Source organism: Falco cherrug, chromosome 1, assembly GCF_023634085.1.
Source record: "Falco cherrug isolate bFalChe1 chromosome 1, bFalChe1.pri, whole genome shotgun sequence".
NCBI lineage: Eukaryota > Metazoa > Chordata > Aves > Falconiformes > Falconidae > Falco > Falco cherrug.
The window spans coordinates 74,168,114-74,193,700 of record NC_073697.1 but is presented as its reverse complement, the minus strand read 5'-3'; the positions used below and the strand labels follow the sequence as shown (position 1 = coordinate 74,193,700).

The window sequence follows — 25,587 nt, the reverse complement described above, 5'->3', positions numbered from 1 at the left end:
TTATTTCTGCATGGTGGGTACTGAACGTTGGAGAAAAATCCGACACTGTAAGCACAGCTTCATATGGCTGCTCTTCCCACCTGCCCCTTGTAATCAAGAGGGAGCTGGGGAGTCATCTTGTATTTTCTGTCAAGGTCAGTAATGACCTGGAGCTGATGTTGTACGAGCACTACCAGACAGGGACCTCTCTCAGCGCCTCTCAATAGCTTCATGCGTGCTTCCATATAAATCACTCCTCTAACCCACGGTAGCCTAATTAAGAGTTTTTTGTACCTTACCATACTTGATGGCCTCTGAGGTGAGGGCGGGCCTTCACACCTCATTTGCTGTTTGTAGCATTTAAACAGGGCAGCATGGGCAGGGGGGCAGCACTTTACAGGTTAAGTGCTGTTGTAAGTAATTACAAGGGGGAAAATAGCTTTGCTGCTTGACTGCCACGTGTGGTATTGCACGCTCTATAAAGATGATGGAATTTGTCTGCTACCCTAACATGGCCGCATGCATGTGTCTGGTGGTTTGAATGTCCACGCTGAGATCTCATATTGCACTAAAGCAAAAGCACCAGTGTGAGAAATGTTCATCTCTCTGAAGGGCATCCACACACGAAAAAATGTTGCAACATGTGCTCCTTGTGATCTTCTTGCACCCCTTGTGAGGTGCTGGCATTCCTCAAACCTGCCAGCACTCCACCGGGATACTGCTGCAAGAAAGAGTCAGATATGCCATTAATGTAATACTGTCTAAGATGCATTCATATAAGAGAAAGTTCAGTAGCGATTCAGTGATGGGCAGGACTTGTCCTGGTGGTTAGAGATAGAGGGGGTGGACCTTTACCACCACCATTCATAACATGGCAAGAAAGGTAAAATTCCCCAAACCTGTGGTCTATTTTTGCAAAATCCTGAGATGCTGGTGTTATTTAGCTGCTTTAGAAAACATTGCCTGAAATTCTCAGCTTGGGAGAGAATGTACTGTTATATGTTATAACTGTGTGTCAGTATGAAAAACTCTGAATTCATTACATTTTAAGGCTGCATGACTAACAAGCTTTGTGCCATTTTTTCATGTCTCTACGGAGTGCATGAGCACCTATCTCTCCGGTGCCACTTACCAGGTAACTCTGTTTTTTTTCTGAAACTGTCATGAAAGCCCATATATGATTTACTGAGATCGAAAACAGGGAGCCTATAAAACTAGCCTGTTTACTTTCCTTGGACACCTACCCATGTTGTCACCAGTCCTCCTCCAGCCAAATGAGGTCAATCAGTTTGATGACCCCATTCCCCCCACTAAACCTTTAGCTGTAGAGAGCAGCTCCAACAAAGCACAGAAGGTCAAAATCTCCTCAGTGGAGAACTGGACGCTAAACACCTGTGGGGCCATGGTTAGGGAGAGGTTTGACATTGACTCCGCCAGCACCATGCCTCCTCAGTGCACTAGCCCTCCCAGCCTGGGGACATCTCCCTGCAGCTAAGGGGGATTTCACCAGGGTTAGTGCCACAGGTCCCTGCTCTCCACCAAGATTTCCTTCCCCCGTTGTAGGGGGCCTCAGTTAAATGTCCTGTCTCAGCTTCAACCACCCAATGATCCCTACCAGCCTAATCATCCCCCACAGCTGCGCTGCTACACAGCAGGTATTTGCAGTTTCTGCTCATGTCCCACCTCTGCCTCTCTTTCTTAAATGTACAATTGCCTGTCTCAACCTCAGGTTCATAACCTTTTATCCTCTCATCTTTCTTGGCTTAGCATGTGAGCTGTTTTGCCTCCTTTTTAATCTGTGATCTATAAAGCAGAAGTCAAGTAATATTATGAGGTAAACAGGAGTGCATCACATTCCTTCATTTGCAGGCTGAAGAGAAATAGCAAAGGTATAAAGCACTGCACACTGCAAAGCTGTGAATCAGAGCCCCAAAAAACAGATACTAGCTTTTCAAAAGGGATACATTTAAAGAAAAGGAAACACAACTTTCATTTTCCTCGCTGGTTTTTAAGCATCTTAGGGTGATGCTGTGATGGTTTTTCCCCACAGTAAGGCAGACTGCAAGCAATGAACAGCTAATGAAATGCAAACCTGGAAGTTTCACTGGCCTTTCTCAGCAGGTACTTTAGGGAAAATGCTCTATTATGAGAGTTCAAAATGCTGCTGGGGCAAAGGTTCAGCACCTCCAAGAAGCATGGAAGTTTCTTCATGCATTTTCTGGACATAAGACTCAAGCAATCCTGTGATCTTAAACCTGTCCCTTGCAAGCAGAGCCCTCCTTCCCCTGACTTCAAAATCTAAGCAGGTAAACAAGGCTGAAGCATCTCAGAAACCACTGTAATGTGGCCACTTACGCAGTAAAGTGGCCTCTCTTCCTAGCCCCAGGGCCATGCACAGAACTGGGAAAATAGTTGTGCCAAATGCAAAATAGGTTCACGTTCATGTCCTCTGAACAAAACTTACAAAAGAGAAACCTGAAACTATAGCACATCCCCAAAATTATTTAAAGATTAAATGTGAATCTATTTTTCTACTGAAACCACTCATCAGATGGTGAGTCTTCACATGGGTTTTATTCTTTGCTTTATTTATTTAAGAAAAAGAAGCAAAAAGCAAGCGGTAAGTCTGAACTTCATTCTTGTATCTAAAGGGTTTTGCTTGAAACATGGTTAAACCCAAAGCTCACACTAAAAAGAAGTTTAAAAGATCCATAGTGTATCACGTCAAATATTCATTCAATTTGCAAATATGTGTAGTCTTAAGGAGCTCATCTATCAGGAAAAGAAGTAAAACGGGAATTCTCACATAGATGTGAACAATAACCAACTCTTTTGTCAGTACTGCTGCCCTAAAGTAAAATGGACGTAAGAAAATTAGCCAGTATAAGTATCTTTTTGCCTGTAAACATCTTCTGTGCTGGGCTGCCAGGCCTGGCGCCTGGCTTTCCCCTCTGCCAGCAGCAGCATTAAAACAAAATATCCTTCCACCCCTGTTACGCTAGCTGCTGCCTTGCTGTGCTGGCTTCTGTTTCCAGCAAGGGGAAGTCTGTGTTGCCCTATTCTACAGCTGGTTCTGTTTTCCTTGATCCCATACACCTGTAACTGGAATTACACCATCAAAGGACACATGTTGTGATTACACACTCCTTGGGCATCAGGTGCTGGTTTATTACCACAGTGCAGGCACAGCATTGTGCTCAGTGTGTTGTTGGTTGGGTTCTTCTCTGGCTGTGGTGCTCTGCTTGTCCTAAGAGATGGGAATAGAGAGAAGGTAGAGGGTTTATTCTGACCTCTAAAAAGAGGTTAGTGCTGCTACTAGCCTTCCATAATCTTTCTAACTAGAATAAAGAGCTTTTCTCGGGCAGGCAGTACGGGTGAGCTTTGCCCTTTTTTGCATCCATGTTCTCCTTGTGCCAGAAAGAGCAGTGAGTGACTAGTGCGAGTGAAGCTAAGCAGCTGAAGGTGGTCTTCTCCAACAAAGAAATGCTGTGCTGGGCATCTAATTCCAGTTTTTGAAAGAGCTGGTTGGAAAGCAAAAATTGGGGGGGGGGGGGGGGGGAAGCACATGAGAAGAAAGCAAAAATTCAGGGGCGGGGGGCACATAAGAAGAAAACTATGCAGTATCTGTTTTTTCCAGAGGCTTACAGCTCTCATTAATGCAGGCAGGTTCTTATATCTGATTTTCCTGCACCCTGTGGTAGATTCCTAAACTAGAGATTTACTTGCAGGGGCAAGAGTCTCTGGCATGACTGTTCTTACCTGATAACCCCCGTTATACAGGAGATCTGGCTTCTAGTCCTTGTTTTGAATTGAGTAACAGGGTAGGAGCCCCATTTGCATCCATCCTGCATTGTGTGTCTTTCTCTCTGAGAAATTTAGCCAGAACATCCAATTTGACCTGAAGCACAACCAAAAAGGGAGAATGGGAGTGGGGAGGAAGGAATCTTCTTATAGTTGAAATCAGAATTAAAAACTGGTCTAAATAAAAAAAAAACTACTGGAATCTGCTAGTCCTTAAATATCCATGGAACAATCTCCATGGAAAGCTCCCTCTATCATCACTGTTTCCGCAGTAAATCACAGCCATATCTGAATGTTCCTGGAGTAGTCTTTTTTTTTTTTTTTTTTCCCCTCCTGTAACCAATTCTCAGAAGTTGGGTACATCTTTATTAAAAAAAGGTATTTACAGAACTCTGGCAAATCCACTTTCCCTCCATGCTGGCTAGAAAAATATTCAAGGGAAACTTTAGCCCGATGTTTGGTGATTAGCAAATTCCTAACTAAAACTGTTTCATGTAGTTGATCATAGTTATACAAATCTTAAAACAGCATGACTACGCTGCAGAAAGCCCCTGCTCCTACCTTTTGCCAAGCATGAGAGGGCTGAATCTAGATTACCATAGGTAGTAGCTGTTTACCCCCAGCTACAGGCAGCATCCATGACATGTACATAAATACATACCCTTGATCTCTCTCTGCAGTCAAGCGCTCACAGGAAAGGGAGAGAAGTATCCCCTGGACCTTGACTCCAGGTATTTGGGAGGTGTGACCCTAATTAGGTGAGGAAAATGTACTTAAAGACAGCATATTATGCAAGGTGTGAACAGTGCAGACCTTCAAGGTGCCAAGCGATGCTGTAAAGGGCTGGGAATTTAGAGAAGGGTTTCAGTCCCTTCTTCCATCACCCCCTTATGTCCCTGGCCACTGGCACTGCTCTAATCCCTCCAGAGCAGGAGAGGGGCTGCGGTACTGCCCAGCTGCCGGGAGGGCCGTGTCCCTTCCAGCTCCCCCGCAGCCCATCATCCCTGCCGTAACCCAGAGGCTCTGCCCATCTTTGGGAAGTGCCTGCCACCAGCAAGAGAGGCTGTGCTGCAGCACAAGCCTTCAAAAGCTGTCAGTGATGTAGAGGCTGAGCAATAGAGTCAGCCACCTGCTTGCTCGGGAAGTCATGGCTAATACACTTTCACATCTTCAGCCTTTTCCAGCTGTCATATAACCTGCCAAACTGCCCTTTTCCCTTGTTTTCTCTTTTTTCCGCCTTCTCTTAGGAGAACAAATAAATATGCTTACTGCAAAAGGGAAAAGAGAGAGTGGGGACCGGGTTCAGCTGCTGCTTCCACAACTCATCTGAGGTCTGATCTTGCTGTACCTGTTTCATGGTCTCTGCCTCAGCTTTCTGCTCTGTGAAAGCAGAGTGATACTACTTGCTGTTAATGAAAACACTTGTAAGATTAGATACTTTCAGAAAATTAACATGAAATTTGTCCGAAGTTATGGCAACTTCCTTATAGAAATTCTCCTGTGGGAGAGGAGAGGCAATTATTTTGAAAGGCTTACAAGTTAATGTGATGATAAATGCTAGGATCTTATTTTTCAGATTGTTCTGTTTTACCTTCTCTCCATTCCCTACCTGGGGCTGCATTACAGCTCTGCTTCCAGCAGTTGCAGGCAGCTGCTGGTTGCAGGGGGAGAACTCCTGTGGCATTATTTATGGCAGCTCTCAGGGAGAGGACAGTGATTTACTGTGTGTCATCTTCTGCAGCTGCGAATTTGCAGCATGGCGACAGGGCCAGTTGGTGGAATCCTAATTTTCAGCCTGACGCAGAGGTAGAGAAAGGTGGCTGGGTAAAAAAAATAAGAACCTGTCAATATCCTCCTTTGCCTACCCACAAGTAAACTTTTACTTTCTGGAATTGGGAAATTAGGGTTGGGAATATCCTGCCATTCATGCTCCCATCTCTCCTGCCAGAGAGCTTTTCAAAAGAAGTCAGGATAGTCTTGATTCTTTCTCTAAACTTTGGAGATTATTTTTTTTTTTTAATATGGCTCCCTTTCTCTTATGTCTCTCGTCCAAACTCTTCTTTTGACTGCAGTAGATCTTGCGAGGTTGAGAGCTGGTTGTCACCAGACCTGCCCCATGCTCTGAGCTGAACAACACTCAGCAACAGAAACCCTCATGGGGCTCTTGGCTCTACCTCTGCTGGCAGAAAGAAGGAGCTCACTTCTATGTGCTATCAAAAAGAAGCTGCAGAATTTGACCTCATGCCGTTGATCTTGGAAAAGATCTGCAAAGATCATCTGAATAGGCTCACCAGCTTATCCAAATTGAATCTCAGTGCCAAGTCGCTTAGTTTCGACCTAAGCTATAGAACTGTTACATTCCCTACAAAGCCATTGGCCTTCTGCAGAAAGGAGTTGATAAAATAGCACCTGGGAATGCCTTGTGTTTTATTTCTGGGGTTATTTCTTTTAGCCACAGTTTATCTGGCGCAGAGCACAGGAACATGAAGGGATACATTTTGTAATGATGGCAAACCCTGGCATCACTGTCTGTCAGTCATAGCAAACCATGCCAGCCTGCTGTGGCACCGCGTTACGAGAGCATGAGCAAGCCCAGCCCAGTGGCCCCTGTGGGAAGCTACTCCATGGGCTGTGCCTGCTGGAGAGGGAGGAAAGGGGGAAGGAGAGAAAGTTCACTTTTTTGCTCCCAAGCTTCCTCCTCTGAGATCTGGATGGTAGACGTTGCATAACTGCAAGTGGGATTAATCATTTTATGCAAGAAGTGATGGTACAATACCAGAGGGTAAGTGTGCCCGTTGTCTGGCTGGCTATGAAAGAGTTTTGCTTCAAGGCATCTCCTGTAATTGCAGGTTTTGTTGGTCAAGCTGTAAAACACTTTTAGGATATAATTATGTGTGCTGTCATTGCTATGCAAGCTTTTGTTTTGTATGTCTCTTATTCTCCTGAGCCAAATGGAATCTAATCTTCAGGTCAGTTATCAATAGATTGGTGAAAGGAGGGAAAACCCCCACAACTCTAAAAACACAGAAACCCCCCAAATGCTGAGAAACAATTAGGGGCTCTCAGACTGAAAAACTAAATGTTGAAATTGCGTTACTTACTTTTAAGAATACAATATAATTACTTGGTTTAACCATGTGGGCTTTGATCGTCAAGATATGCAGTGAAATAAGGTAGAATTCCTCATCACTATCAAAAGCACTAAATTTTGTCACAATGTCAAATGCTTTAAAATCGTTCTGGGGGCTAAAGAAAAAAATAGATTGTACTATTGCTATGTCAGGAAGCTGGTTTATATTTTTGTTAAGCATTCAATTTAAAAATCAAGCTTGAGATTACTCCTTGAAACTTTTCCTACTTACACTGTTTCTAATTTATGCTTTTGTATGTTTGCTGTTGAATGTAATCACTGGATGCTCCAATATGAAATATTGGAAATATGGGGCATAAGAGTGGCAAGAACTGCATACTCTTACTCTGCTTACTCGCTTATTTACTCTTCTTACTCTATGGAAAAGTCTCAGTTCTGACCTGGATGGATTAGTTGCAAAGGAAAGCAGTTATTTCCTCCTGTTTCTACCTGGGATGAAATTTCTGCCAGAAGACTTAGATACGCTAGTGGCTTTGCTACATGTATATTTTACCTAACAAACTTGTTTTGCTCAGAACATACACTCCTCAAGTTTGTGCGAATAACACGGGCCTAGATCCAAGGAGGAAAAAGGTATAAGATGAAGTGCAAAGCTTCAGATCACCCTGCCAGTTCCTTCCGCTCTGCTTCCTCCAGCAGCAAAGGTAATGGTAGGTCTGGATTGCACTGCCTTGTTCCAAAGCACTAAAACCCAGAGGCCAAAGAAAATAGTTATGCACCTGAACAGGTTCAGACCTTGCTTATTGCAATGCAGAAGGGACCTGATTAGGCAAAGTTTGGGAGACAAGAATAGGTAGCTGGCTGTGGCTCTTGGAAAACTGCAGCATTGCTAGGGAGATGCCTTTATTAACAGAATAAACACTCAGTCCTCCCACGGATTGTTATCCAGCTTGAATGGCACTGGTTCTTATCAAGGCACTTATTCGTAATATGGAAATTTCACATAGTGTGATTCTTCGAGTAAACACCAGGCTGCTTAAAGCTCTGATTCCTATCATGCAAAGTAGACTGCAGCCCCTCAGGACACACACTGCAGTGGAAGGTGGGCAATAAACCATCAATTATTAACTTTTGTAACCCCCAGTAGCTAGCAGGATTTCTGTGCCAAACTTCTTCACCTCTCCGTACTGCTGGTAGTCCTGCAAGTGCACTGTGAAAGATGATAGATATCAAAACCTGTCAGTAAGCTCTCCTGTTGGCAGAAAACCTACGTACACAAGGTTGGCAGTCTGGCACGCTGGTGTATTATTGAAGGTAATTACTAAGTCTGGTGAAAAGCAACTAGACCATTTCCTAGCTTACGTCCCCGTATATAAGAGCAACATGGTTACAAAAGGCAGCAGAAACGCATCGCATCGGCTTTGCTTGCAGAGTTGTACTGCTTTATCTTGTGTCATTTCCTTCTACACCCAGGGGAGGTTAAAATCTGAATGCTCATCAAGGTAGAGAAATTTATCATCCTATGTGTCTTTGAGGAGGGCTTACCTGATGCACCTTGGAAGGGCAAGTAGGCAGTGCTAGCCCCAGACCAGCTGGGATGCCCTAGGCAATATTTCTAGGGGTATGTGTCTCAGGCAGATCTATTTGTAATTTGGGCCAGACTTATGTCAGAAGTGTGGTTTGACACATGTTTAGCCTGAACAGCAGGAGTTGCATTTCTCAAACTGCAAGATTTAGTGTAAGAAATCTTAATTATTCTTTTTTAAGGATGGTCAAATTCACTCCTGTAAATTTGGCAGGAACTCTCATAATTTCCTAGGCAGAATTGTGGCAATTCCTTAGGCTTCCCCAGATACAGACAGTAGTATACTGGCTATTTGAAAAGTATTCATTAGTATGATTTGAGAAAGGCTTGAAAGAAAGAACATATTTTGGGAGTGTTTCTAGAAATTATTCTTCTATGAAATGCTTTTGCTTGGGAGAACAAACCAAAATAATGAATTAGATTTTGAAGCATTAGTATAACTTATGGGATACCTTAAATATTTTCACTTTCAGTGTCCAAAGGATTGTTTGGAGAGGGCTCTCCTCAATATAACATTAATCTACCGGTTTTGTTAGTGCACTGTTTGTGTTCAGAAGTACTGATTTCAAGCCCCAGCACATTTAAAACCCTGGATGGGAATGGATCTGGGAAACTTTCGCTACTGCAACCAAGTACTTAGGAGATAAAAGCCTTTGAGATATTTTTAAATGTCAAATTTCAGACACAAAGCATATTACTGTGATTTGATCTTCAGACTGTATTTATCTGTCTAGCTTCTCCTATTCTATCAACAACTGTTCACTTTGGAGATAGCTTTAAACTATTGATTTGGGTTCTTTATAATAAAAATTATGATATTTAAATCAAGCTATGTAAATCATTCATTTAAATAGTATCTAAAAGGAAATTTTGAAGGTTTTGCTTTTCATTTTTAAGGGCTCAAAAGAATCACTTGACAATTTAAAAAAACTGAAAGAATCATCAGCTATATATTTTGTCATCTTTTCTTCCGTAAACAACAAATAAATGTCAAATATGCAAGTGCCACATAGATCTCCTAAAAATGAGCTGTTCTAGACTGTCAGTTAACAGGACTTAATGCAACTAATGTCTCTTCTGTTTCTCAGAATGTGGATGTAGCTAGTTTGTATCACACTGAGGTTTTGCACTGCCTGAAGCATGACTCCAAGCAAAGATGATCGCTTCTAGACACTTAAATGAAAGATCTTCTCCTGAACCTGATAAACCAAATACCACAGTGTGCTTAAGGATGATGCTGATGTTTTCAAAGACCACCCATGGTGTTCCCTTTCTCACTGAAGATATGCTCTGGGTCTCTGTGGGACTTACTGTCTTTTCCTTTTCAGCTCTCTTGTGTCTTTTCAGCATGCTTTCGTTCTGCCGGTTATCAATTCATTGGAGTCCAACTTTGATATTAGCAAAGACCATATTGTCATAGCTGTAATGAGTGCTTGACTTTTAAAGGTAGCATAAACATATATGCTATATAAAAATTAAAGTTCACTAATCACCACAACTCTTAAGATTAATCATGTTAGTAATTTGATTTCTCAAGTAATTACTTCTTAGCTGAAGATGAGGCTTGCATATTCATTCAGTGGTAGGTCAGGTTCAGCAAACTCATTTGTTTATCCTTCTTATAGGACATCAGCAGATGGTCTTAAGAAATTAGGTAAAGTTATTCCTTACAATCTAATTTCTTTATTTTTTTTTCCCTTAAAGGACAAACATTTTTAGATGTCATTTTGGTGTTTTCTTAATGAAAATGTATGACGTTTATGATTTTGTGTTCAAAAAAGTCTGAGAATGGCCTAGGTTAAACAGTAATTGACCCAAATAAGTGTCTGTTTGCATCTCACTCTTGAAAAAAACAGTAACAAAGTAAAACTAAACTACTTTTCTCAATTGTTAGCTTTACCCTGCTAAGCGGGAGAGCAGTTTCTTACATGGCTTGTTAACCTCAGAGCCTCTCAGGCAGGGGGCAGTTGACAAGTGACACTGGAGGAAATGCTCAGTCAGGTGAGATTTTGGGGAGAAGACATCCAAGAAGTATGTGGTAAGAAGCTTTCCATTTTTGGCTAACCTAGGTATTCTGTATTGATGCGGGAAAACGCCGCTTTTGTCACAGCCTAACCAGGAGAGCTGGGTTCCCAAGTGTGCTCTGTGTTGGTCTCTGCTGTCTGCAAGTTAATGATGAAACTAACACTGACCTTAGACATTGGGGTGTCCTGAGTTTGTGTGTAATCATCAGTTACTTCAGTTGTGAAAACAGCTACTGATTTGCTTACGTGCAGCTTGAGACCCACAACTCGAGTCCTTAAGTTGTATGTCTGTGATCATACTTCTCGTCATACAGTCAAAATGTCATTTATGACTGCCTCCGGTGTTGCACAAGCATTGCAGGGGACAGTTTGAAGAACGTGTAATTTTAGGAAGGAATGCCGTCTCCATTCCCCAGCAATCACATGCAACATCACAGCTGGGTTTTGGATCTCAGAGACGATGTTGGAAGCATGGCAGTTAGCAAGGCAGCCTTTCCCAGTGCTAACCGAGGAGGGGAGGTGCAGAGCTGTTCCAGTTGCAGAGAGCACATCAGATGGCTTTCTTCTTCTGCAGACTCCACAAACTGTCCCTGCCTTCACTTGGACTTGCCTTTGGTGTGTGGTAATGAAAGCAAGAGGAAGACTAGGCCCCAGGTGCTCATAGAAACATAGAATCCTTTAGGTTGGAAAAGCTCATGGAGTTCAACTGTAAACCTAACACCGTCAAGTCCATCACTAAACCGTGTCCCTAAGTGCAACATCTACACATCTTTTAAATACCTCCAGTGACGGTGATTCAACCACTTCCCTGGGCAACCTCTTCCAATGCTTAGCAACCCTTGCAGTGAAGAAATTTTTCCTAATATCCAATCTAAACTTCCCCTGGCACAACCTGAGGCCATGAAAGAGTGCATTTTTTTATAAAGCTCAGTAACTGTCATTTTTCAAGTGATTTTCTAAAGAGGACTGGAATACAGGTAGTGCACAGGAACCAATATACCTTGAAAGTGTATTTCTTTGTTATAAGAAGGTTGGTAGCATGCCATGACTCACTATAATGAATTAATTTAGTGTTTATCATAACAGCACTGAGCTTAGTGAACTCATGATATTTATGCAACTGTCTGTAGATATTCTCTTGCCATTTGGGATTTATAAATGGGTACTAATATTTTTATCACCACTTTCTCCTGAGCAGGAAACATCTGCATGGTGAAAGGCCAGTTAAGCTCAACTCAACTCTTTCTATATTAAAAGTAAGCAGAAGATCTTGAAAAACTTGAAATTTGTCTTTACCTCGTTTCTGGATTTTTAGCATTCAGCAAAACTATGCAGCTTGAACAAAACTGTTCTAGAGCTATCCTTATAAAATTCCAACACAGTTGTATAATAAATAGTGCTAATATCTCGTTTCTTATTACTGCAGGTGCCGTTTCATTTAAGTTTAACCTTCTGTATTTGAGAGAGTGTCCATGTAAGTTTAACAGTTTAAGTAAGAAGTAGTTCACTAATTTAAACAAAGCGATGCTAATTTATGGAATCCAAGTCGCGCGTGCTGCATCTTCTGAAGCTAGTGGTTTACTGCTGAGCAAAACAGAAGGTCAGCTGCTTTCTCTCTTTAATATTGTTTGATTCGCAAATCCTTAATGCTGAACAGCAGGTCTGGTTTACTATTGCTTCCTCTATTGTATCTAGAAGGTGAGATGCTTATCCTTGTTTCTGCACACTGACGTCTTATTGACAGCAGTGTGACACTGAGCACTGCTGAAGAGCAGATCAGAAGGCAACCACCTGCCTGCCCTCTTGGGGCACAAGTTGGGTTTAAATCTGCTTGGAGTTCCTGCCAAAGAACAGGCTTCGCAGCTGGACCCAAGGGTGCTCTTTTACTGAGTTAAGTGGTGGGAATGGGTGGAGAGAGAGTGTGACTTTATCTAATCTGGCAGCCCAAGCTGCATTTGGCTGGCATGAAAAATTTCCTCTCGTGGAGCCCATGATTGGCAGCTCATTAAAATGCTGGCTGGGAAAAAAAAAAAAAAGACACACAGAAAACCAGAAAACATTCTTTCCAAACCCAGCATTTTTGTTTACAGATATCAAGACCTGTAGTTGAAGGAAGGACTGGAATAGTAATGAACTCTCTGCCTCCAGGTGCTTTGCTCATCTTGCAAGCTCTCCTAGTATGTCCTCGGTCTGCTTAGGAGCAAGCACTGACATGGCTCCCCTGCTTTCTTTCACCTCAGGATAGGTACTTCTGCCCTACACCTTCCCATGCCGCCTCTGCTTCTGGGTTGCATTTTTCAATTATTTAGTGCCCTTTTTAAACTCTAGGCTTAGATCTAGGGATGCCTGACTGGGTAGCACAGCTGGTGCTGGGCAAGCAGCCATTTCTGAATGAACACCTTCCCACCAGCTCCCTAAACACTTCTAAGTTTTATTTCTTACCGTTTCCTATCTCTTTATTCTGTGTGTTTGAACAAGACAAAATTGAACAGGAATATTCCCCTCCTGTAGGTGAATACAGGTATATCCTTCAGACTCCTCAGCAGCCTCATAACTGTCTGTGGCTGTAACGTGATGCAAACTTGATTTGTTGGGCAGCTGGGGAATGACAATGTTTGTTGGCACTGGGAATAGCATCAAAGTCAAAGCTTTGAGCATCAACATGTCTCCTGCAAGGCCCCAAGGATAAGATCAAATTAATGAAAACTCATCAGGTTTCAGTGAGACTATGAGGTGCCGCTGGTGGGGGACCAGGTGAAAAGGATCCTCAGGAACCTCCTACTTGCCTGCCTCCGTCCTTATCCCTTGTTTCCCTCCCCACGGCTGGGACTGTCTCTTCCCCAGGCAGGAGGCAGCACGTATGTCCAGGCAGCAGCCACCCCTCTCTGATGCTGAAGCCCTGAGCCAGCCTCGCAGGTGGCACCTGCGAAAGCTGCTCGGCTGCCGAGAGGGGGGCCTGCTTTGCCAAAACCTAAAGCCAGCTCAAGGAGATGCAATAGGAATTGGCATCACTCCAGTTATTGCCATGAATAAGAAAGATTTAGGCAGTTGCCTCACTGAAAGGAAAAAAAAAAAAAAGAAAAAAAAAACCAGCAACCCTCCCTGTGGGTTCCTATCTGTTTGCTTTGGTAACTGAAGGATGGTCACAAATCAGGGTAGTTTTATACCTTGTTTTATGAGAGAGGAGCTGAATTTTAAGAAGACTTGGTACCAGAGGTTGTGCCTGGGGAATGTGACTCTTGGCGAGCCAATAGAGAAGTTACTTGAACCCTTTCAGCTGCCCAGCCCCACCTGCAGGCACCAAGGGCTCCCAAAGGCCACCGGTGGGAGCTACCCAGGAGACAGTGCAAGGGCTGGGGCCTTGGCTCAGGACCTCCGGCACAGCCCACTGAGGTACACATATAGCTTTGCTTTTATTTGTTTGTTTATTTATTTATTCTCCCACTTCTGACAGCAGTCACTCGTTGCATGGCTTTGCTTATCTCTGCTGCAGCCTAATCCCAGATACTAGAGGCAGAGCAGCACCTCATCACCTCCTCTTCCTCATCAGTGCTGATGGTGAGGTTATTCCTCTGGATACCGCATTCCTGGTGCAGGAAGCTGATATTCAGTAGTCTTCAGCATCTCAGACCATGTATTGGTGTTTCTGATCTCATTGTAAAAGGCCTGTTGCACCTCTTGTTCGCTACTGATAACTCGGAAAGAGTAAAGCATCAAAAAAAGTGTTGTCACAGATGTCTCAATTTTGTAGCATTTGTGACACCTTGCTATCATAAGGAGTTACAGGTTGTTATCTGTGGGTATTTTGCAGGAGTAATTATACTTCACTGCCAGCAGCAAAGTATGTAGTTACTGAGCTGAATCAAGCCCTATTCCCATTGATTCAGTAGGATTTGTTCACATCACTGTCAGACTTGGAAACCACAGGCAGCTTAGTTTTCTGTGTTTATATCCACCAGACATTACTTGGCACTGTGAATTCAGGACCAAATTGGTTAAAGTGCATGCAGACATTTTCTTTTTTGCAGCTCAATAACTTTCCCCCATTGCCTTGAAAAATGTTGCTGTAACAGTTTGCCTGCTAGAGGAAAATATATTAAGCCCTGTGCTCTATACATAAGCAAGTTTTAAAGGTCACGTTTTTCAGACAAATCAGAATGTTTTAATATATAGGGGGTTTTTTGTAAGCTGTTTAAGACTATGGTATTTCAAAACAGCAGGAACTCATACACCCTACTTATTACTTTCCACTACATTTACTACCAGTTTATGTTGCAGTACTACTGTGTGCCAATACAGCCAGCTCAAAGGAGCCAAGGCTGTCAAGGAAAAGTGCAGTTGTAAAAATCCGGGACTTGTGAAAAGAGGCACTTTCAGGAATTATAGCCATTTAGCTCACCATTATCATTCAGATATCATTTAGTTACTGCGTGTTATTATTTTAGTCATTTATTAAACGTGAAAATCAAACAACAAACTGATGGTAGCGTCTGCCACCCAACAGGTATCTGTTAAGAGTGTCTAAGGGCACCCACCAGGAACGGCAGCAAAAGCGCGTATTTTTATGGAAAGAGTGCCATCGTGTGGGACGCTCCTGCGGCACCCAAGTACCGCAATGCCTACGTGCTGTGCAGGCGTGCAAGAAACCTCCCTTCCTCGTGTTGTTTTTCATGGAATTTCAGTAAAAGTACGGTTTTCATTTCTGAAAATGTGCCACAATAATAGGAAGTTTCATAACTAGGAACAGCCTGGTAGTGTTAAATCTTCTTAATATGTTAACTATTATTTTGGTTCCACAAACAGGTGAATTCAAAACCAAAGTGTTTCACTAAGTCTAACGGAAGTGGGATCTACCTTTTTCTCTGTATGAAGTTAATATAGTTAGATACTCATTCTTTTACAATTTCTCTTTATACGTATTTTATCTCTTAACATCTGTTTACCGCTGCAGTTTTTCAAGGCTTCGTTTTAAGCTTTCCATTTCTCAAGCTTTTCCATGTAATGATAAAATTACTATCCCTGGTTTCTGCTTCTTTTTTTTTATGTTTCCTTTAAATAATTGAACTTATATATTACATCCATAAAGAAAATTGCCAGTAATTACCAGGAGTACAATTAGGAATAAATCTCTGTTAAGGAACAAGCCAAAGTTCAGTGTCTTTATGCAAATGCCTATTGTTAAAAAGATGTCTTGTGTAATCGGGAATTATACTGACAAGTGAAGAATCATTTAATTAATGAGAATAGAGCAATCAGTTGGATGGTTCATTCTATTACTGATGGAATAAAAGAGAGAAAACAGCCCTGCTGAGGGACTAGAGCTGCTGAAAAAAAGCTGCTGAAGAAAAACTCCCATGATGTTGTTCTGTTACTGTCTTGTGTAGATAGTACAGTTATTCCTAAATATAAAAACATATATGCCAGATGTTTGGATTGGGCATCAAAAGTTAACCTCCTGTTACTCCGCAGAAACGTATATGAAAGGGTTCTGTTTACACTGACTATCTGCTGCTCCTGCTGACCTGACAGACTGGAATATTTGGGCCCAAACTCACGTAAATCCTAATGCAGGATGTTAGGGCAGCGAGAACCCGAATTATGGCGAGTTATGTCTGTAAGCACTGTATGCCATGATAGAGAGTAGCATGTGGACTCCGTTTGTAGTCACAGAGGAGTATTTATGGTGGGAAAGGACCTCTGAAGGTCTCCAGCCCAGCCCTCTGTTCAAAGCAGGTCCCGCTATGTCAGGTTGCTCTGGGCCTTGCCCAGTGGGACTTTGAATACTGCCAAGGATGGAGGTGCCACAGATTCTCTGTTCCAGTGTTTGACCTCTTCCATTTTTCTTTTATCTAGTTGGAATGGCTCTTGTCCCGGTTTGTCTGTTTCTGAGACAAATCTCTTTCTGTCCCTGGGTGCAGCTCCAGATTGTCTGCATGCTCCCAATAGGCAGCTGTAGGCAGCAATGACAGCCACCTGCACGTGGTCCCCACGCCTCCACAGCTCCTCTGGACGTGGATGCCTCAGAGCAGCTATTCTGCCTCTTGCAACAGAACGGAAAGTCCTCCTGTCCTTGACATATCACTGTCCCCTTCGGAAGCTTCGGGACGGGGCTTCCCTAAGTTGGCATTGAGTATGGGACAATTCAAAACATAGCCCAGGCAATTCTGACCTTGTTTGCCATTTTCCAGGGCTGGACATTCAGCAATGTATTGTCAGCAGACATTGCACAGAATTTGCCCCACTTCTTGTAAACAGAGCTATGCAAACAGGGTGCTTCTGGCATCTCCAAAGCCATGCATATCACCTGCAATCTGTTCCTCAGGAGCACAGTTCCCTTTGGTATAGCACAGAGCTGGACAAGCAGTTCCCTTCTGAACAGGTCAAGTTCTCAGCCGTAGGACGTACTCCTGGGTAGGAAGCAGAAGCTCACTCCAGAGCCGTGCTGTCATTGCAGCTGCCGATGGCTGCATGAAGTCTCCCATTCCTGGTAGGACTACAGCATAAGTATATGGTCGTTTGGATGTGCCATAGCAAATTTTGTGGCTTCGTTGATGTGACTACCCGTTTAAGTGGCATTAGAGGTTGAGTGTTCCCTGTATAGAACCCTATGCTACCAAGGTGCATTGAAATCCTCTTTCCTAATACTCTATATTTCTGAGGTTGAGGTAGACCACTACATTGAGTTGTTACAGTATCCCAGAGTCAGTGTAGCAGCTTTTCTTTCCACTTCAATGCAGTACAGTCTCTGGTAGCAATGTCCCAGACCTCCCCTGGTTTGTGTACATTTGGATTTTTGTCATGCTGTGTCAAATGATTGCACAAGTAATTGTTTGCCTTCCAACACTGAAATGAAAAACAAATTTATTACATGAAGGAAAACATTCCCTCTGTTTTATTCTTTTTAAGTGTAATCACTGAATTTTTTATTTTGGGTAACCAGATGCACCCAGCTGCTACTCTAGTCACTTCTGGATGTTTTTAAATAAAAACACTCTCCTCAGGAATAAATGAACTAAATATGAAAGTCTTCTTCCAAACAAAATTCTCGTTTCTCAAACGTTCATCCCACAGGAAGCCTAGCTAAATACATTGGCCTTGCAAGCTGCCTAATAAATCTTTGGTGGTGGACTGGGTACATAGGTGCAAGGATGAGTGAATTCCGCAGCAAAGAACCTTCCTATGGAAATCACTTACCAGCAGGTTGCACGCTCCTATTGAGCAGGATTAGTTTAGGTCGTCACTGACTGCAACTAAGACGGTTCAGCTCTTTCTCCAAAGCAGCAAGTAGGTAACCTGATAAAGATCTGTTTACAGTAAGGTAATGTGTATCACGGGGTACATCTGAACTGTATTTTCTTTTTTTTTTTTTTTTTTTAGTTGAAATGCCTCTTTTCCAGTGATTAAATGCAAAATATATATTCTCAAATACCTAATGCACTACAAAAGTCAATTGACATAGTCTGTAATGAACTGTAGTGAAGGCTAGTTAAGAAAATAGTTAAGTGTTAAGTGTCTTAAAAGACAGAAAGAGAGGTTTGTGTGTGCTTTCCTGTATCTAGAGTGGAGCATAGATATCCATATGCTCAAATTTACAGGCAACCCATATTCAAGCTTTCTTTTCTGGCTAAACCAGTCTGTCCGGATTCATCAGCTGCCTGGCTTTCCGAGACACATGGGAAGGTTCTAAGTGGTTGGATTACATCTTCACACCCTCAGGTGCCACCTTCATTGCCCCACTGTAACCCCTGACTCTGTGCTTTCTCCTCAAGGATTTTGGAGCTGCAGCAGAATGGTGACATGGACATACTGAAGCATAAGTGGTGGCCAAAGAACGGTCAATGTGATCTTTACTCATCTGTGGATACCAAACAGAAAGGAGGTGCCCTGGACATAAAAAGTTTTGCAGGTGTTTTCTGCATCCTCGCTGCTGGAATTGTCCTATCCTGTTTCATTGCAATGTTGGAAACATGGTGGAACAAAAGGAAAGGCTCCCGGGTTCCATCAAAAGAGGTATTAGACCCTCCATTTCTCCTGGGGAATTTTCATGCACCCTAAAGATTGCTGCCTTGACTTTATAACATTAGAGAGGGTGGGGAATCAAATTCAGAAATATTTCCTTAGCTTCCTGATTTTTTAAGGTAAATGTTGCTCCTCAAAATCTCTTATCTATTTTTTCTAGAAAAGCTTGAATTAAAAAAAAATATATTGATGATGTATAAATATGCAACTATTCTGAGTAAAACACAACTGTTACTTGTAGAGTAGTACATTATTAATACATCAATATTTAGTTCATTATTCCCATTGGTGAGAGCTAATTCTCACCAGTAAGTTCAAAGGTTTCTTGGCTTCTACTTGAAAAATGTATCCCCTAGGCTCAGTGGCTGAGTCTTTCAAAATAGATTTGTAAAGCTTAGCCCTTTAATCAGCAGTTAGCTCCTTAAATAAGCTTGTCCTCATTTTCAGAAATCTTAACCTCTTGAGACTTCTACGAACTTCAGTTCTCGTTTTATTATCTGAAGTTCAGGGAAGCAAGAGTATGTCGTATTTTTCAGATTCAGGGAAGACTTATTTCTGAAACCTACTACAGACGTGTTTCAGAAAATCTTGGCCACAGACCATGTGCAAATATGTTATTTTACACCAGAGATGAGTTTACTTCCACACCTGCATGTGTAACGCTTTCTTTCCTGTGGCAATCTACCTGTCCCTTTACCAGCCATCTCAGCTTTATGCAGTCTTACAACAAATTCATAATTAAGTCTTTGGATCTACAAAAAACTGAAAAAAAAAAAAAAAGACGTTATTAAGATGTACTTGGCAGCAATGCCCAAAGCTGAACCTAAATATGAGCTTTAATGTAGCACTATCAATTATAGCTTTTCTGTGTAGCTTAGATGCATCTGTGTAGCTTGTGGGGTATTGCTGTTAATTTGTGTGCAGTAGTCTCGCCTTCTCTGCAGTTTCTCCATTGTGTTTATTCCTGCTAATCTAATGCTGTGTAATCAGGCAGGATTAATTACACTACCTAATTAGACAGCATTGGCACTGATGTTAGAATACATTTAATCTTTTCTTGCCTGTTTTAATTCCCAAGCTTTTTTTTTTTCAAGATCTGGACCGGACCATTATTAAAAGAAAAAAAAAAAAGAAAAAAAAAAAAGAATCTCTAGTCTAAATTGGGTTTCTCAGGAATGGAAACCATATAATTTCAGCTGGTGAATTACTTTTAAAACCTATAATTTACTGGATTGTTGTTTACCCAAACTTTCAGAACTTCATACTTAATATTTATCTGGTGCAAAACATAAAAATAAATAACAAAGGAAAAGATAAAATCAACACAGATATTTTATATAACCATAAAATTTCCTATTTCAATTTCCAAATGCAGAGAAATTCAAGTGTGTACTTTCCACAAATGGTATAATTTGGCCTCCTTGATCTTTTTTATGTGGTCATTAGCTTAGCATTTACAATTGCATCTCCACGCTAAATTGAAAAGCTTGGCTCAAAACTGCGTTTAACATGGACGTACGTGCTGAATGTCCCCACTATCCTGGATGTGGGTGTCATTCAGCAAAGTAATACCTCTTAACTAACTTTCTTAAAATTCATTTTAGCTTCCATGAAATCCATTGGCTCTTCCAGGCCACTAGTCCAGAATCGGGGGTCAGATTGGGCCAGTTTGTGGTCAGCAAGCCAACCCTTTTTCCTGGTGGCTGCCATCTTGTGCTCCAGAATGCAAGCATTTATACTGAAAAAAATTGTCTTATGGTTGCGAAGATAACTTTTTGGTCGCGTACCAGAAGTAATCCATTCAATGATGTCTGCCTGAGTCTGCAGACAGCCTTAAACAGTAGCTCTGAGAGAAGTATGAACCGCCCCAGTAATCTCAATGGGATGTTGACTCTGAAGCCTGATGATAATTTAAATGTGAAAACTGCTGAATATTTCACTACTGATCACACAAGAGAGAAGAGGAAAGATCATATTATGGAGATATGCACAATCTTACTGTGAGTGGGTCTCATTTTGGTGTATCGATTGGGTGGAGATCGGGTTGTGGGCGAAGCATGGGAGAATATCACCGCTTTTATATTTTCACTGGTCTGACCCTAGCCCCAAATGCATCTCTGTAAGAGAAGAAAGAGGACAATTTTGAGGAACTTATAGAGGCTCAGAAGTGATGAAATTCCAATCTTTTCCCAATTGGCATTTTAAATTACAAAGTGTTTGTATGCTTTTTCAAAATTAAAAACAAGGAAACAAAAAAAAACAAACCAAAACAACAAAAAAGGAAAAATATTTAGGACTGTCCCTCAGAGACATAGTCATGACTTGCACTCGCTAACAGAGCCTCTGTATTTTTCTTTAGCTTCCAATGTGGCCCCAATTCTCCTGCAACCATATCATCTCCAAAGTTTTTAGAGAGAGCGTTTGGTGAATGCGTTTGGTTTTGATGTCACCTGTGTGGTTGTTATGTGCATCCATGTCTATGTCCACCTGTGAATAAACTCTAGACAGAAAGCTAAGTCCAAGAAATGAGCACTGCATTTTTTCCTTCCTGTGATGAGCTCCAACCCAAGCCTCTGTGGTCAGCGATCGTCCAGTCCCTGGTTGATCCCTGATGCCCTGTTCCCTGCCCCTTTCCCCCCACTCTGTCTCCCTGTCCCTGCCCTTGGAGGGTAAAATCCCGGAGGGGAGCTGGCCTCTCAGCTCCTTCCAGTCGGGCTCTGTGTTCGGCGTGGTACCAGCGCAAATATTCAGTGATCCGTTTTGCTAAGCAGATGAACTCCTGCAGTTTGTTCTAGGTGTGGACTTTTTCAGAGTGCTTGACTTCATTCCTAGGCAAAGGAGGGATCTCAAGCCCGTTCGGTATACTAGGAGTTTTGCCATTGATTCAGGGAGCTCTGGATCAAGCCAGTCATTGAATTGCAGTAATCAAGGCTGGAAGTCATCAGTGCACATCTATCGGCTGCCTAATTATCCTCTGTGAGGTCCTAAAGTGTGACATATTTCTAGTGGCCTGGAAGAGCCAGTAGATTTCACAGAGCTTAAGGTAAATTTTAAGGTTAGTTGAAATCGATTTTTGTTCTGAATGAGCTGCGCTATCTAGACTGAGGGAATACCCCTGTATGTGTCTACTTAACACTGCTTTGAATTAAGCTTTGCAGTTCAGTAGAAATATGTATGTACAATATAGGTGATTTACTCTGTCACCCAGGACTTTCTCCACTTTTTAGACTTCTGTGCATTTAAATTCTCAATTATAACAAACCTACCTGCTTAACTGAGTTCTCTGGGAGGAGACATTTAAGAAGGAAAAGGGACAGAGAAGGGACAGAGCTAAGAGAAGGGATGATATATTTCTTATAATAAATATCCCAGGCCATTGCCTCTTCTTCTTACCCACAAGAGCGTAATTCCATCAGAATCAATGGAATTGCTTCTTTGTAGGTAAGGGGAGAATTATTCCCTCTGTTGGCATCATAATTTAAAATTGCCTGGTGTACCCCTTTCTGTGTGACGTCAGTGAGTCAGAAATGTTTGGGGTTTTGTCTGGAAGTTCAGCTTTTCTACACCACAACTTATGTTATAAAGTTAAAGAGCAACCTGAGATGTTTTTAGTCCTTTCTTAAGCCCTGAAAAGATGACAAAGACAGCAGCCTGATCCCTCAGAGCTGTTGACGTCCATGTTGATATCCAAATTTAGTCCCTGTTGCGGAACTGAACTAGCATCGTCCCAGGCATCTGAGGTTATGCTTTGCTCTCATGGCACAAAGTTATTCAGCTGTTGCTTAGTCCAACCCACCTAGCTCTGAGCCTGGCTTTTCCTGATGAAAACCTACTGGTAGTGCTTGGAGTTCTGTTGTTGGGATTCAGGGTTTGAAAGTAGCTGTGGTGTAAGGGTCTGCATCAGGTTGGCTTAGCCCACCCAGCTTCAGGCAGTGGAGGAGTTTGCTGGTGACATTCAGAGATGCCATCAGCCAACAGCCAGCTGTAGTTAATTGCACATTGTACTTCCCAAACAGTTCTAATTGCACTGTGAAGCTTCAATTCAGCACAAATGGCGATGGTGAGCGGTGGCTCTTGTTTTTCTCATTCCCCAGGATGACAAGGAGGTCGACCTGGAGCATCTCCACAGGCGTGTGAACAGCCTCTGCACAGATGATGACAGTCCCCATAAACAGTTCTCCACCTCATCGATTGACTTGACCCCGCTGGACATTGACACTTTACCCACACGTCAGGCACTGGAGCAAATCAGTGACTTCAGAAACACTCACATCACCACAACCACCTTCATACCAGAACAGATCCAGACTCTGAGCCGCACGTTGTCTGCTAAAGCTGCTTCGGGCTTCTCCTTCGGCAGTGTGCCTGAGCACCGAACTGGCCCTTTCAGGCACAGGGCACCCAACGGTGGCTTTTTCAGAAGCCCCATCAAAACAATGTCATCTATCCCTTACCAACCAACTCCTACTCTGGGGCTGAATATTGGTAGTGACCCAGACCGAGGCACCTCCATCTGAGCATCAGACCAAGTTTCTTCACTGTTTCTTTTTTAGGACTCCCTTTGCAAGGAGCAGCTGTAATATTGTGGGACTAACATGGATGTAACCTTTTTTTCTTTTCCTTAGTTTTTGTTTTTGAGGGGTTTTGTTTTTAATTTGTTGGGGGTTATTTTCTGTTTGTGGTTTTTTTTCTTATTTTGTTTAAAAAATCAGGATAATTAGTAACAACTCTTCCTCCACCTCCTCTCCGCTTTCTCAGTCTGGTCTCCTCTGTCTCCCCTTACTCTCTTTACTACTTGAATCACTTATTCTTCAATTTATCACCATGTTAGGTTTTGGTTACTTCAGGCTTTTCATATACTTTAAATATAGGAAATGTGCAGCGATTTGTGCATAGAAAAACCCCGAGGATTACTTTACAGAAGGGCATTCACTCCTCCCCCACAGCCTTTTTTTACTATAATTGCAATAACTTAAGTCCTTTTCATATATTCTGCTGCATCCAGTCAGCGCTCCACTGCTGTGTGTCCTTTTAACTGTGGACCAAAGGCAACCCTGCAGTTTAAAAAATGGAAAAAATTTAAAAAAAAAAAGGCAAAAAGAAAAAAAAGGAAAAAAAAGAAAGCAAAACAAATGAAATTAAAAGACCATTCAGGCCCCGTAATACAAGAATGCAATTTTGTAGGATTACAAAAAGCCATTACTATGCCAGTACAAACTACAGTTAAATCTACTTTTGCACTGCAACAGTGCATATGACCTTTATGTGATTGTACAGTGTTAAAAGTTTTTCTTATGTACAGTAAACTGTATCATATGGCAGAAGCCTGTTGTGTTAAATAAATTAGTATCTCATACAGATATATATATACATATATACACACAAGTATGTATATATATATACATGTATATATAGCTATAAAATGGCAGCCGTTGCTATTGCAATTCATTTAATAAAGCTTTAGTAAAAATGTGTTGTATACAGGAAGGATGTACAGCGCAGGGGGTCTTTTCATTTAGAAAAGACAGGTTGCTTTAATGTTATTCTGACTTGCATTGTTTGCCAACAGAGCATATTTTATACTTTTTTATTAGAACATCCAGGGCAATTTAACATTTGTACCTAGATGTAACTTTTTTGGTTAGGTTTTGCATTGGCTATTGAGTATTCTATAAGGCTAACCTTGATAATTTTACTTATTAATTAATTAGAGAAACGGAACTCTCTCTTAGGTATACCACGTTCATGAACAACTAATATAGCTCTAGAGAAGTTTATACATAGATCAAAGGTTAATAAATTATTTTCCAAATCAGTGCAGTTGATCAATACAATAATGGTGTTAGCGGAGTGAAAAAAAAAAAAAAAAAAAGCCCTTGAGAAATATAGATGTGGCCTTAATTACAATCACTTATTGTTCTAAGGAAAAAAAATACGAACTGGCACCCATCTTAACCCTTTATATGTTAAGTTAGATTTAGAGGAGCTATGTACTTTTTACATTAGTGCCAACTGTGTAGAACAAGAGAAAGAACAGCAGTGAGAGCAAAACCAGTGCCCACTTCGGCACCCGCTTTTTAAAGTAACAGTTAGAAATGTAGGAAGAGCTTTCAATTTGTAATCCTTAAAACTAAAAATGCAGTTAAGTAGAAAGCAAGCAGTTTATCCTGTGAGTTTTTTGGTTTGGTTTTGTTTTTAGTGCAGCCATACACTTATTTTAACCTAATTCATTCTTTGGCTAGGATTAATAGGAATCAGCCTATGTGATTTGCTTTAGGATAAATTAAAAGGTATATTCTTCAAATCTATTCTATTTTGATGCTAATTCTGTTCTGGGGGAGCATCTTGTACTGTCACTGTTTTTTGTACTAAATCTTCAAATATTGTCTACTGTGTAAGGCAGAACAGATTCTTATTGTGCAAAAGGCTATTTTGTTTCCAGGGTAGCAAGTGTCTACGAGCATGCACAACTTGCTTCCCCCTTGTAACATTCATGAACTCATCCACACTTCTGAGTAAAATAAAAAAAAAAAAAAAGAAAATTTCTTTTCAACAAGCTACGTAGGGACATACCAGATGTTGCAGTGATTTTAGCTATTAAAAAAAAACAACTGTTAACCATGTACAATATTTAAAATAGGCCTATTTTGATGTGTTGCCTATTATACAGATACACAAACACTTTTTGGAGGCCTCAGTTACAAGTGGCAGAGCTTTCTGTGTATAATTTGTCTAAATAATTTGTCTAATAAAATTGTTTTCTAAACTTGTGTTTCCTCCTGTTTAATCGCTGAGTGCTGTGGGATTTTTGGTCCGTGGCAGGGCATCCACTTGAGAATATTTTAATGTTTTTGCCACACCATTATTGAAGGGGATTTAGCCCACAGAGGTGGGATAACCTCACCAGGCTGCTGTGAGTCAGCTCAGTGTAGAGCATCCACAAAAATCACCAAGATTTACCACGTTTATCAAGGTCAAGCTTAGATTTCAGAAAATGTATACAGACAGCATTTTGGAGAACAAATTTAGAGTTCATTGGCACTGACATGTACATGACATAATTTGTAGAAATGCTGCATCCCACCTGC

At 41.6% G+C, this 25,587-nt stretch overlaps 1 protein-coding gene across 1 annotated transcript in view; it reads left to right on the top strand.

The window, feature by feature from the left end:
• Positions 1-25,259, top strand: part of GRID2 (glutamate ionotropic receptor delta type subunit 2) — a 730,680-nt gene extending 705,421 nt beyond the window's left edge. The window contains exons 15-16 of the mRNA XM_027812082.2: positions 18,250-18,490; positions 22,594-25,259. Of these exons, the coding sequence (XP_027667883.2) occupies positions 18,250-18,490; positions 22,594-23,016 (664 nt within the window). The 3' untranslated portion in view covers positions 23,017-25,259. The remainder of the gene's footprint in view (positions 1-18,249; positions 18,491-22,593) is intronic.
• Positions 25,260-25,587: the final 328 nt, after the last annotated feature.